The sequence below is a fragment of the Aphelocoma coerulescens genome, unplaced genomic scaffold, assembly GCF_041296385.1.
Source record: "Aphelocoma coerulescens isolate FSJ_1873_10779 unplaced genomic scaffold, UR_Acoe_1.0 HiC_scaffold_111, whole genome shotgun sequence".
In the NCBI taxonomy this organism is placed as follows: domain Eukaryota; kingdom Metazoa; phylum Chordata; class Aves; order Passeriformes; family Corvidae; genus Aphelocoma; species Aphelocoma coerulescens.
The window spans coordinates 837,501-851,457 of NW_027183470.1; the positions used below are offsets into that span (position 1 = coordinate 837,501).

Below are 13,957 nucleotides of genomic sequence, written 5' to 3' on the forward strand. Positions count from 1 at the left end.
CTCCTCCTCCTCCTCCTCCTCTCCGTCCTTTGTCCTCTTCCTCGTCCTCCTCCTCCTCAAAAGAGAAAAATCAGCTCAGGTATCTGACTGGGGCTGTCTTGGGATCCCAACTGGGATATGAAGCGCCTAAACCAGAGATGGGAAGACTCTGGGAGATTCCAGAAGGCGTCTCCAGTGGACCTCAGAACAGAGAGCTGTTTGCTGTCAGAGGGGTATAAAAGGCAGGGTGGGCATTTTGTGGGCGAGCCTCTGGCCCCCAGCCACGCTGCCAGCGCTGCCCCTTTTGCTTTGCCATTTTTATTGAGTTCTCAGTAAATTTTAAGAACTCCTTTCCATATCGGATCTGGGTCGTTTATAACAGTTCCAGGGGCCCCGCAGTGTCACAGTGCTCCCTGCGCACCCTGAGGCCCCACATCAGCCAGCCCAGGCCATTGCCACGCTCCCAGTCACTCCCAGCGTGATCCCAGTGACTCCCAGTCTCTCTCAGCATATCCCAGTTTCCCGCAGCATGCTCCTGGTCACTGCCACTTCCTCCCAGTTGCTTCCAGCATGATTCCAGTTGCCCACAGCCACTCCCAGTCACCCTCAGTGATGTTCCAGTTGCTCCCGGTATATCCCAGTTGCCCCCAACGTGGTCCAAATTACCCCCAGCATGCTCCTTGTCACTCCCAGTATGATCCAAATCACCCTCAGTGTGATCCTAGTTACCTCCAGCATGGTTCCACTTGCTCCCAGTTGCCCCTAGTACAGTCCCAGTCACTGCAATATGACCTCAGTGGCCCCCAGCACAGACACAGTCACTCCCAGTTGCTCCCAGTTTCCCCCAGCATGCTCATTCCCAGTATCCCCAGTTGCCCCAGCATGGTTCCAGTTGCCCCTAGCATGATCCCATTCGTTCCCAGTATATCCCAGTTGCCTCCAGCACACACTCGTCATTCCCAGTTGCTCCCAGTAGCTCCCAGCAGCCCTCAGTGCGGTCCCAGTGGCTCCCAGTATTTCCATGTCCCTGGTCCCAGCGCTGCTCCCAGCCCTGATCCGTGGGGATGGGAATGTCCCGCTCCCTTCCTGGGGCAGGCTCACACCTGAGCCAGGTGTGCAGGGCAGAACCTTGCCCTGAGCCCAAGCCCTGTCTCCCCTGCAGGATCTGCTTCCCATCGGCCTCTTCCTCCTGCGGCCCCACGCCCAGCTCGGTGCTGAACGAAGGGCGCTGGGCCGGGGTCATCCCCCGGCGGGGGCTGCGCACCCCCTCTGCCCCCTCCCCAAATTCCCTCCCGGGGCAGCAGGGGCTGGCTCAGGAGCCCTGGGGCTCCTGGGGCTCCGTGCTTTCCTTCCTAAGGAAAAGAACCATCCTTCTCATCCAGGCTCCCATGGCCAAAACTGAAATTCTACCTCCCAAATTCTGTCTATCCAAGGATTGCTCCCAGACAAAAGCTGCCATGAGAGACAGGTCTGGCTGCCCTCACCCATGGTGGCCACCTCTCATCTTCTCCCAAAACACCCGGACTTTGTGCTTTTCTTTCATGTGGAAAACACCCATCCTTCTCAGCTGTTGCTATGACCCAGCCCACTGCTGGGCTGGGGCAGCGAGATGCCGATCAACCCTGACCCTCCCGTGGATCGAATTTCCCCGGGACACAGACTCGCAGGGTGTGGTCAATGGGCGGCTCAGGAGCTTAAGTCACATCCCCCCAGGGCTGCACCTGGCTCCAAACTGCCTTTCCCTGTTTGGGAGAATTCCCTCTTACTCGGTTGTTCACTGGTTCTTTGTTGTATCTCCCAGTAGTTCTTGTTGAATTGTATCCTCCCCCTGGCTTGTAACTCTTTGGTTGTTTTCCCCTTTCCCCACGGTTTCCAACCCCCCTCTAAAACTGAGGGAAAAGCCTCTCGACGGGATCCCAGATTAAGATCATTGCCATGTTCTGGTTGCTAAACTTCTGACAATAAACCTGTTGGAAGCCAGACCAGAACCCTCTCTCTCTTCCTTTATCTCCCAACTAACGTGAGCCGATAGCATCAGCTCCTGCCGTGTCTCCTCTGCACAGAAGCCAGCGAGCTCAGCCAGCAGCACTTTTCCTGATGCCAAAGTTGCTTCTGCGACGCACAGAAGTAACACAGCTGGACTCTCTCTGAGCGAGGGCACGCCAGAGCTCGTGCAGCGAGCACAGAACTGCGTTACTCGACAAGGTGCCCATGGCCAAAATTGGGGTTCCACCTCCCAAATTCCCAATATCCAAGGGCTGCTCCCAGACAAACCTGCCAGGACAGACAGATGTGGCTGGCCTTGGCCTCTGGTGGCTGTGTCTCATCTGCCCCTGAAACCCTGGGGCTCGGTGCTGCCCTTCCTCTGGAGACCACTGTGACCCCGCGTGGCCTCGTGGAACCCAGGGGCCGTTGTGACCCTGCAGGGCTGGTGGCACCAAGGGAACCATTGTGACCCTGTGGCGTTCCATGGAGCCAAGGGGCCACTGTGGCACTGCTGGGCCCCAAATAACCGAGGGGCCTTTGTGACCCTGCAGGGCCCACGGAACCAAGGGACCATGGAACAGCTCTGGCTGCCTTGGGCTCCTGGGGCCACCTGGCAGCTCCGGCTGACCTTGGCATGGCGAGAGCTGCTTCTCACCTGCCCTGGAGCGCTGGGGCTCCGTGCTTTCCTTCCTGTGTGTGTTGGTTTGGCACGCCTGGTTTTTGGTAGCGGGGGGGCCACAGAGGTGGCTTCTGTGAGAAGCTGCTGGAAGCTTCCACCATGTCCGGCAGAGCCGATCCCCGATGGCTCTGAAGATGGACATGGCACTGGCCAAGGCTGGGCCACTGAGGGAGGCTGGTAACGCCTCTGTGATAGCAGATTTCAGAAGGAAAGGAAAACAAAGTGGGACACGGTGTTTTTGTAGTCAGAGAAGAGGAGGAGGGGAGAACATGTGAGGGAAACAACAGGGAGACACCAAGGGCAGTGGAGAAGGAGGGGGAGGAGGTGCTCCAGGAGCCAGAGCCGAGATTCCTCTGCAGGCCGTGGTGAGACCATGGTGGAGCAGCTGTGCCCCTGCAGCCCCTGGGGATCCACGGGGGATGCAGAGATCCACCCGCAGCCCCTGGGGATCCATGGGGGATGCAGAGATCCACCCGCAGCCCCTGGGGATCCCTGGGGATGCAGAGATCCACCCGCAGCCCCTGGGGATCCCTGGGGATGCAGAGATCCACCAGCAGCCCCTGGGGATCCACGGGGATGCAGAGATCCACCCGCAGCCCCTGGGGATCCCTGAGGGATGCAGAGATCCACCCACAGCCCCTGGGGATCCCTGAGGGATGCAGAGATCCACCCGCAGCCCCTGGGGATCCACGGGGGATGCAGAGATCCACCCGCAGCCCCTGGGGATCCCTGGGGGATGCAGAGATCCACCCGCAGCCCCTGGGGAGGTGCCCACGCCGGAGCAGGTGGATGCCTGCAGGAGGCTGTGATCCAGGGGCAGAGCCGGTGCAGAGGGGCCCTGCTCCCAGGCTGGAGCAGCCTGGCCTTGAAGAACTGACCCCATGGAAGAGTGACCCACGCCGCAGCAGTTTTGGGAGGACTGCTGCTCGTCAGATTGGACCCACGTCAGAGACGCTCACGGAGAACTGTCTCCCGTGGGAAGGGACCCCACGGTCTCACAGGGGAACAACTCCTCTCCCTGAGCAGCGGGAGAAGCCACAGGAGATGAACTGACCACAATCCCCATTCCCTGTCTCCTGTGCCATCGGTGGGAAGGATGGAGGGGAGGGGAAGGTGTTTTGAAAGCTCTTCTTTCACTTCTCATTATCCTGCTCTGATTTTGTTATTAATAAATTCACTTGATACCTGTAAGTTGAGCCTGTTTTGCCTGGGACGTTGTTGGATGAGGGATCTCTCCTGGTCCTTATCTCAACCCATGAACTCTTTGTTATATTTTCTCTCTCCTGTCCAGCTGTGGACAGGAGTGAGAGAGCAGCTTTGGTGGGTGCCTGGAGTCCAGGCAGCATCAATGCACTAAAGACCTGAACAAAAACTCCCTGGGCAATGATTCCCCTGGGATCTAAAGCCCCCACCCCTCACACGACAGCCCCGTCCCACAGAAATGTCAGCCACTGAGCCTCTCGCTCTCCACGGCTTCACTGCTTTGGTGCCCAGTGGTTGCCACGGGGCCACCATGGCCCCTCTGAGCTGGGTTTGGGTGGGGTTTTGGTGGGTCTGCAGTCCCTGTTGTAATGTGGTTGTTCCAGTTCACAGACCACGATCTCTGGGCTGGCCACTCTGGGGATTTATTTTTAAGTCACGTTTAAGCTGCAGCTTTGTCCATTCTGTTATTCATGTTCAGGTTGGCAGCTCCAGGACTTGCTGTGATCCACCTGTGACTCACATGCCAGGGCCATAAAATTCTGAAAAACTTCACTGATCAGCCCAGCACTTCCAGCCACTGCTGTCTACTTTTAAATAACACAAATCTGTCAACCCCTCCTGTGCTCACAGGACAGCCACAGAGCAGGACAGCAGCGCAGCAGCCAGAGCTGAGGACTCCCCCAAGGACAGAAGGACAGCGTGGAAGGATAAACAGAGCAGCTCTGAAAGCACCGAGTGCTGCTGCTGCCTGGCCCTGCTGCTGTGCTGGGACTCAGCTTCTCTCCCCCTCTGCACACAGGCACTGCCCTGCCAGATTCAGATGAGGTTTCAAAGGAAGCATTTCTGACCAACAAGTTGCTGCAGGATCCTTTATTTTGCTAAAGTGCACAGAGGAGGTGATTCCTCATTTCCATTGTCTCTGGGTAAAATTCGAGGTGTAAGCAGTGAATTCTAAATAGGATGAATGATCCCAGTAATGGGATGGTGATGGGATAAATAAAGTTCCATTGTGCACAACATTATCACAAAATGAAAAAGGAAACCCTGCACACACACAACCACTCTGAAAAACTTGAGCAGACAGGCTGGGCCTGCACTGAGTTACACTGCAGCTGTGGAGAACAAAACCGGCACTTCATTGCTGCTGAAAAAATCCAGCCATCATTTTCCTCAGGGCATCCCTGAGCTCCTGGTTCCTCAGGCTGTAGATGAGGGGGTTCAGGGCTGGAGGCACCACCGAGTACAGAACTGACACTGCAACATCCAGGGATGGGGAGGAGATGGAGGGGGGCTTCAGGTGGGCAAACATGGCAATGCTGAGGAACAGAGAGAGCACGGCCAGGTGAGGGAGGCACGTGGAAAAGGCTTTGTGCCGGCCCTGCTCAGAGGGGATCCTCAGCACGGCCCTGAAGATCTGCACATAGGAGAAAACAATGAACACAAAACAGCCAAATACCAAACAGGCACTGACAGCGATGAGCCCAAGTTCCCTGAGGTAGGATTTGGAGCAGGAGAGCTTGAGGATGTGTGGGATTTCCCAGAAGAACTGGCCCAGGGCATTGCCCTGGCACAGGGGCAGGGAAAATGTATTGGCCGTGTGCATGAGAGCGTAGAGAAAGGCACTGGCCCAGGCAGCTGCTGCCATGTGGGCACAAGCTCTGCTGCCCAGGAGGGCCCCGTAGTGCAGGGCTCTGCAGATGGACACGTAGCGGTCGTAGCACATGATGAGGAGGAGGGAATACTCTGCTGAGATGAAGAACAGAAAGAAAAACACCTGAGCAGCACATGCTGAGTAGGAGATGTGCCTGGTGCCCCAGAGGGAATTGTGCATGGCCTTGGGGACAGTGGTGCAGATGGAGCCCAGGTCGCTGAGGGCCAGGCTGAGCAGGAAGAAGAACATGGGGCTGTGCAGGTGCTGGCCGCAGGCTCCGGCGCTGATGATGAGGCCGTTGCCCAGGAGGGCAGCCAGGGAGATGCCCAGCAAGAGGCAGAAGTGCAGGAGCTGCAGCTGCCACGTGTCTGCCAATGCCAGCAGGAGGAAGTGGCTGATGGAGCTGCTGTTGGACATTGGCTGTGTCCGGGCATTGGGTTCTGCCACGGAGAAAAAGACAGTGAAGAGTTAGAGGAGATGTCTGTAACCACAATCAAAGCCATTTCCTGTACACCCTCCCTGGAACACACACAGACACCCTTTGGTGTTTAAGAGTTCTGGGGTTTTTGTTTTAAGCTCCCCCCATATCTCTCCTGGTATTCTTGGGTATCAGAAATCCTCAACCTTTCTGCTTCACTCAGGGAGAACAGAGCAACTTTTGCAAGGCAAGATGATGAGTGGAGACTCAGGGGAGGTGCTTTGTCATTCTGACCTGCTCAGAGTTTCTCTGTTTCACTTTTCTCAAATGCAGAAGGTTCACCCTCCCATGTTTCCCTTAAAGATCACCAGGTGCTGCTGGGAGCAGATGGATCCACCACAGACCCCCAAATGTCTGTCCCTCTCTCAAGGTCTCAGCACCACATTTGTAGCCGAGGACACACCTGGCTCATTTCACCAACCCAACAGCATTTTCACACTTGTAGCATCTCTGCTTTTCTCCTCTCTCTGGGCTTTCAGATAACACAAAGATGCTCCAGGACAGATTTGCATCCTGGAGGAAACTCCCAGCTTGGAAGGAAACCTCGGGGAGAGAGCCAAGTAGTCCCAGAGCTGGCACTGGATGAAGGGAGATTGAGCTGCTGCCCTGGCTGCACTGACAGCCCTGCCCACAGTCGGGCACTGGGCCAGCGTCACCCTGAGCCAGCTGTGCCCCCTCCCAGAGCCCCCCAGTGCCAGGCAGATGCTCCCAGCCCTGTGCTCTGCAGAGGGAACTGGGCCCGGGACCGCAGAGCTGCCCCACAGCTCTGCTGCAGCTCTGCCTGCACAGGAGGGGCTTCACGCCTTGGACCCCCGGCCCTGAGGGCAGAGGCTTGGCTGGGGGGCACAGGAGGGAGGGGGCTTCTTCAGAGGGAGGGGCTGCACTGGAGGGGATCCTGTGGGGATCTCTAAACTCTGCCTGACACATTTCTGCATTTGTTTTCTCTCCTCCCCTGATCTCATCTCTGCTTCCTGGGGATTTTCCTCCTGGAGCTGTTTCCCTGTGCCTGATCTCTCCCTGCCAGCACTCACAGACCCCAAATCTCTGTGCACTCTCCTTGGCCCTACAGAAACCTGCCTGTGTGCAGGGCACTGGCTGGGGACAGGTTCTGCTTGCAGCTTGGAGAAAGGACAGCTCAGACTGAGCCTGATGGGTCCAGCAAAGGTGATGCTGGTGCTGTCCATGGGCACAGGAGTGGCTGAAAGCACACGAGGGATCTCCTGTGCACCTGCTGATCACTGAAAGTAACAGTTCGGATGTCCCAGGGACCTGAAAAAATTCATAACACCTTTAATATTTATCCTCCCTCCCCACCATTCTCCAGTGGCAGGAAACTGAAAACAAAGTCTCAGGAAATTTCCTCATTTCTATCAAAATCCTTGTATTGGAAATATTCTGGGAGTGATCAGAAACCCTCAGCCCATCAGAGCCTCATGAGCATTTCACCTCCCCTGCACTCGAGATGCTCTGAGTTGTACTCACAGAATCCGTAGGCAGGGGGATGTTGCAGCTTTAGGAGATCCCTCCAGGAGCTGCAGCTGCCGTGTCCTGCAGCCAGAGGCTTCCTGTGCCAGGGGCTGGGAGTGATTCTCCCGCAGTCACTTCTCAGCCCCTTCCCAGCCCCGGCTGAGTTGAAGCCCTGTGTGCCTCTGTGCTGTGCCCAGGCTGGCTGCAGGCAGTGCCCCAGCCCCGCTGGGCTGTGCCCAGGAGCTGCTCCTGGCCAGAGCTGTCTCTCTGCAGCGCTGCCGCTTGCCTGGAGCTGCCTCTGTGCCAGGAGCCCGGCCCAGCTCAGCAGCACAGACACAGCACAAGGACTGGAATGACCCTCTCGGGGCTTGGTGCTGAGGCCCTGAACATCAGTTCCTGGCAGGGACTGGCAGAAACCTCTCAAGGATTCAAGTCAGAATTGAACTTCAAAGTTTCTGGAAGTTTTCATGGGTCCCAGTGAGGGACACGACTGAGAAAGTGTCCCCAGGCTGCAGTCAGAGCAGAGAACTGGAGGCAGGGATGGCAGGGGGGACAAAGAGAAGGCAAGTCTTGGTGCCCTGGGGCACAGCAGCATCTGTGCCACCAAGGGCTGGGAGGAGACACCTTGTCCTGAGGCCCTGGGGCCTCCTGGGCACAGCCCCAGCAAGGCTGGGCACTGTCAGCCCCTTGTCCTGCCCTCAGCATTCCCCCACATCCCAGTGGCCTCAGGGATCTGCTGGAAGGAGTCCCTGGGGAGCCTTGGTCAGGAATGGCCCTGGGGGGCTCCTGAATGCTCCCAGGGACTGCAGGGTTTTCAAAGGACTTTGGCTTTTGCCTGGGAGTCTCTGAGAGCTTTGTGCAATCCCGGCCTCCAATTCTCTCCTCCAAGGAGTCCCTGAGGAGCCTGTGGTGGGCATGGAGCTCAGTGGGACCCATTGATGCCTCCAGACTGTGGAAACCATGTTTTTACTAGAAAATGGACATATCATGAACCAGCCATAAAACAGAAGAACCAGAGCACGTAAGACAGAAGGACTTGAGCACCTACACAGGGGAAAAGTCCATGGCGACGTTGTGAGAAAGGAACAAGCAGCACTGGGGAGGATGTGAATGAGGAACAAGCAAAGGAAGAAAAGGATAAGAAAATGCAAACTGAAGGACAGTTGTGACATACACAACAGACAGTGTGACACACAGACAAGAGCCAATCACAAAGCATAAAGCAGCGTGTGAAAATAGCCCTTAACCAGTAATAATAATGCACCATCGCGTGTAGGGAAAGCAAGAACTGTATATGAGGGACAGTAGGTCATCAATAAAATGGCTTCTGCCTGATTCACACCGAATCGTGTAGAGTCCATTGTTTCTCTCCGCAGTCACATGAAGAAACAATTGGACAGAGCAGATGAAAATTTTAGGGTGTAAAGGTAAAAAATCAGCTCTTCCCAATGAGTCTCCAATGTTGATCTGAGTCCCGATGGATGTTCCTGCCCCTGCATTCACCCAGGTGCCTACAGGGATCCAGGAGAACGTGGAGAGCACCAGCCAGGGGTCTTCCCAACCTGGATCACAGGGAATGTGGGTCACCAGGGCTCTGCCAAACGTGGGTCCTCTGATGGGAGATGGAGTTGGAGCAGAGGACAAAGCTCTTCCCGCACTCGGGGCACTCGCAGGGCTTCCCTTAGCGGTGCCTCCGTTGGTGTCTGGTCAAGTGAGAGCTCCTGGAGAAGCTCTTCCCACACTGGGGACACTCGTAGGGCCTCTCCCCAGTGTGGATGCGCCGGTGGGTGACGAGGTGGGAGTTTTGCTTGAAGCCCCTCCGGCACTCGGAGCAGCGGAAGTGCCTCTCATCCATGTGAATCCGCTTGTGCAGGAGGAGATGGGAGCTGGTCTGAAACCTCTTCCCACACTAAGGGACACTCGTAGGGCCTCTCCCTGGTGTGGATCCTCTGGTGGATACGTAGGTTGGAGATTGTGACACAGCTCTTCCCACATTCCCCACACTCATAGGGCCTCTCTCCAGTGTGTAACCTCTGGTGGCGGATCAGGGTGCATCTCTGGCTGAAGCTCTTCTCACATTCCCCACACTCATAGGGCCTCTCCCCAGTGTGACTCCTTTGATGGACAATCAGGTTGGAGCTCCACCTGAAGCTCTTCCCACATTCCCCACACTTGTGGGGCTTCTCCCCATCGTGAAGCTGCTCATGAACCACCAGCTCTGACCTCTGGCTGGATCTCCGGCCGCCTTCCCGGCACAGGGTGGGTCTTTCCTCCTCAGAGCACCCTGGGCTGCGTTTGCAGCCCCTCCTCCTGCGGAATCTCTGGGGCTTTTCCTCCCCATTGGATTCCTGCGCTGTGGAGCCGCTCAAAACGGTCTCTTCCACCAGGTTCTGCCGCGGGGATTTGTCCTCCCTGGGCTCCGTGCTCAGCTCCTTGTCTGGGGGAGGAAGGACAAGGAGAGGATGGGATTTGCCTCCGTGCCACAGGGAAGGGGAAGGAGATCCCCCCAGTCCGTCCCCGGCAGGACAGCGTCGGCAGCGGGGTTGTCCTGCAGCCGGGGGCGATGCTGGGCTGGGAGATGGAGCAGGACAGAGGGGGAAAGGGGCACTGACTTCCCCCTCACCAGCCTGGGGGTCCTGGGGCATCTTCCTCTTCCTCACAGCCTCCTCCTCCATCCGGCCAAGGGCTGGGAATGGGAAATCCTGGTTTGGGGAGAAACAAGGGATGAGTGTGTTGGGTTGGGGCTTCCTCCTGCCCAAGTCCATCTTTAGAAGTCACCGGGTACCTGGTGTCCATAAAACCAACAAAAAATCAAGGGTGACTCCAAAAAAAGCCTCCAGGAGTTGCCCCTTTCTAGTCTCTGCACTTTGGGGTTCTGGGGGTCCCTCTTGTCAGGGCTGCTGGGGGTCCCATGGGTCCTGGGGATCCCCCTCTCCGGAGTCCTGCTTAGGGATGCTGGGGGGTTTTGGGGGTCCCACAGGTCCCTTTTTTCCTGATTCTGCTTTGGCTCCCAGAGGTCCCAGGGTCCCCCTCTTCAGCCTCCCTCCACTCCAGGCACTTGGGGCTCCCCCCTCTCCTCACCGCCCCTTTTAGGGCTGAGAGATCCCAACCCCACCTCATCTCCAGGCCCCCCCACCCCTCCAGGCTCTTGGGGGTCCCCCAGCTCTGGTATCGTCCCTCTCTGCTCTCCCCACTCCAGGGGTCCCGTGTTCCAGCCCCCCGCTCTCCTGGGGATCCCCAAAGCCAATGTCCAACCCTGCCAGTACCGGGCAATCCTCACATGGACCCCCCAAGAGGCAATTATAGCTCAGCTTTGGAGTCCTGTAAGATCCACATATCCCCTCTGGCCCAAAAAATCCCTCCCAGGGACATGCAAGGACAGCTTGGGCTCGATTCCAGAATCTGCAAGCTCCAAACACCCCTCCAAAAAAACCCCTCCTTGTGACCCCCCGATAGGTTTGGGGTGAGCTCCCCCTCCCCGCTCACCTGCAGCATGGGGGGAAAGATGCTACCGGGGCTGGGGGTGCTGTGGACACAGTGGGTGGGCGGTGGAACCTCGTGGTTCTCCAGCTCCTCCTCCTCCTCTCTCCCTCCTCTTCCTCCCACTCCTCCTCCACTCCCACCCTGCCCCCCCTTTCCCACCCACTCTGCCCCACGGCTGCCACAGCACGGCCTGCTGTGTGGGGGAAGCTCCCTGATCAGCTCCAGGGATGGACAGGGGGGTTGGGGACCCCCCAGTGTGGATCCCTCCCTTCCCCAGAGCCCCAGTGAATCGCTCCAGGGCTCAGGTGCTGGGGGACAGGGCTGCACCCCCATGGAACCGCTCTTCTGCTGTCCCAACCCCACCTTTCCCTCCCCTCTCCTCCCCTTTCTCAGCGTTCCCCCAATCCACAGCCCCATTCCAGCTCAATTTGGGTGTCCCATCCCTCTCCCGCTTTGTTTGGGGGTCCCAGCCCCCTCTTCTCCCCCCCCCTTCTGCATCTTCCCCATCCCCAATCCCCATCTCCCCTCCCCCGGCCTTGGTTTTGGGGGTTCCAGGCCCCTCCTGCTCACTTTGGGGGTTCCATTCCCCATTTCGCTCAATTTGGGGTCCCAGCTCCGCCCCCCTTCTCACCGCTCACCCCGCGGCCGGGGGGGCTCCCAGCACCACCAGTGCCACCAGTGCGGCCCCAGCTGCCCCCACACGCCCCATGCCCAGCGCCGGGCGCTGCCGACAGCCCCAAAGCAGCTGCGCTGTGCCCTGGGGGTCCCCAGAGCGGCCCCGCCCCGCACGGCACTGGGAGCACCAGTCCGGACCAGTGCGGAGCGCGGGCGGGCGGCATCAGCCGTGCCCGGGCAGGGCCGGGCCCCGCGGGGCTCCCGCCCGCACTCGGCCCCCGCCGGGACAGCGCGGGGGGGCCCGGCCTGCCCGCCCCCACCTCCCCCTCCCCAAATTCCGCTCCGGGGGGCGCTGGGGGCGGGGGGGCTCAGCTGGGGCCAGAGGTGCCGGAGCCACGTGTCCCCCGCTGCCAGCACCACCCCCTCAGGATTAGGGGTGCCCCAAAACTCCCTCGGAGCTGGCGGATACCCCGCAGGCAAGCTGCCCCTCCCCGGTCACCTGCGGGATGAGGGGAACGATGCTCCCGGAGCCGAGAGCTGCGGACACAGAGAGCGATGGATGCACGTGGAAGCTCCTCTTCCTGCCCCTTCTGTACCACCTCTTCCTCTCGCTCCTCCCCCTTTATCCCTCCTCTTCCTCCCGCTCCTGCTCCTCCAGCCGTCCTCCGTCCAGCAGGTCCGCTGCCGGCCCCAAACCTCGGGCTGGAGCGTGGGGTCTGGGACACAGCCCCGTGCTGGGGGGCGGCAGCGGGAGCCGCGGGGCCCGGCCCGTGGGGGCGGCCGGGCTTGAAAAGTGCGCGGGGCCCCAGCGCGGTGTCCCGGTCTTGTTCCTCACCTTAACACAATGTCTTCAGCTCCCTACGTGCCCTTCATTTAATCAGCATTTCCTAAATGCTGACCCATCCCATCATCATCTCTACCCGGAACAGAATTTCCCAGGCCATTCCAAGTCCTTTATAGTTCTTAAAATACTGCGGCCAACCCCTGACCGTGATTTCCCCCACCCCCGCCTCCATGCAGACCTTGTTGTCTCCCAGCACCAGGATCGTTCCCACTGGCCCAGGTCTGCATTTAGTGAAGCCAACAGTACTTCTACCACTGCTTTCAGCAAGACCCCAGTTGAGTCTTTACATTTCAACATAACCAGATGATGTCTATTTAGCATGGAATGTTACTGTCTAAGAGTTGCACGTCCCAAGCAATTTCTTAGCATAATAAATTTTAAATCCTTTGGGTTGAAGTGTTTGGAAATCATCTGCTAGCGTATATAGCAACTTCACTACATTCTTATTTTCAATACCTATGTAGAGCTAAGGAATTCCAATTATGAGAGGCTCTGTTCTGTAAGATCATTAAAAGTTAATATCCACCACAACACTCTCTCTATTTCATTGGTTCTTTGCAATTGCTTAGCAAAGATAACAAGCACCAGGCTTTTTAAGAGAGGGAGACATGCTTTCTTACCTAAAAAGACACAATCTTGTTCCCACCAAGGCACTCACACAGGTGAAAGTCAACAAATTTCCTGCCTCTTCCTTCCTTTCCAAACCAGCGCAGCATGAGAGAAAGCAGCTGTTTCCCGAGGCCGATGGGTCACAGACAGGTCAGATGACACTGAGGCTTGTTCCTCAGAGGCTGTCAGCAAGCAGCAGATGATGATTGCAAGGATCCAGGTGACACCATCACCCTCTCAAGAGAGGAATCCTTTAAGCAAGCACATTGCTCATCACTTCCATCCTGCTTTGGTTTAGTGAACCAGCTCTTCCTGGCAATGAGCAGCAAGGGGATCTAATTTGACTTGCTATCCTTTTGCATTTTATTCAATCATTACATCAGAACAGACATTTTACTTTTGTTTCAGTTACTCCAGAGGACCTTGGCCCAAAGCAAAATGAAGTCAAATGAGAAATAGCTAGCTTAAATTTATACACACCAACAAATCATGCTGTGTTTCAACAAGTGTAAGAGAGACGTGGGACTTTCCTTCCCTCTTAGCAGCTGCAAGCATAAAAAAAGTAATGATGCAATGTTCATTAATAAAACTTTCTTTAAAATCTCTTCTTGTGGACAGATTCAACATCTGCAGGAGATACCCAAAACACACTCATTGTGCTGCACTTCCCTTTTTCCATTCATGTGTTATATCTACTGAAAATATGTTATCAAGTAGGTATGAACACCCCATGCTCCCAAATTTTCCCTAAGTAAAACATATATCTGTGTATGTTATAAACAATCAAACACAAGGGAGAAAAGCGTGGCACAGATACTGCAGCAAAGGAAATTCATCACATTACAGATCTCCCCTGATACGGAGATTGGCCAGGACTTTCATCAGTTATGGGAAGGAATTTCTCATCTTCCCATTTACAGCACCTGAAGCAAGAAGGACCCAACACCTTAAGCGGTGTCCAAG

General features: G+C 56.8%; 1 protein-coding gene across 3 annotated transcripts; it reads right to left on the reverse strand.

Moving 5' to 3' along the window:
- Positions 1-4,668: 4,668 nt before the first annotated feature.
- LOC138100570 (olfactory receptor 14J1-like) lies at positions 4,669-12,656 on the reverse strand. 3 transcript variants are annotated; one of them, XM_068998438.1, is made up of 4 exons: positions 11,565-11,602; positions 10,930-10,969; positions 10,067-10,145; positions 4,669-9,880 (listed from the first exon to the last, which is right to left on the reverse strand). In XM_068998438.1, the coding sequence occupies exon 4, from the start codon at positions 5,913-5,915 to the stop codon at positions 4,983-4,985; it is 933 nt and encodes a 310-aa protein (XP_068854539.1). In that variant the 5' UTR covers positions 5,916-9,880; positions 10,067-10,145; positions 10,930-10,969; positions 11,565-11,602; the 3' UTR covers positions 4,669-4,982. The 3 variants fall into 3 exon arrangements, with proteins under 3 accessions (XP_068854539.1, XP_068854540.1, XP_068854538.1); XM_068998439.1 differs by lacking the exons at positions 10,930-10,969; positions 11,565-11,602 and adding an exon at positions 12,377-12,656; XM_068998437.1 differs by lacking the exons at positions 10,930-10,969; positions 11,565-11,602 and adding an exon at positions 12,041-12,132.
- Between the last annotated feature and the right edge of the window lie 1,301 nt (positions 12,657-13,957).

Excerpts from the sequence above, each read along its gene's own strand:
- LOC138100570 (XM_068998439.1), bottom strand. The coding sequence starts at position 5,915 with ATGTCCAACAGCAGCTCCATCAGCCACTTCCTCCTGCTGGCATTGGCA.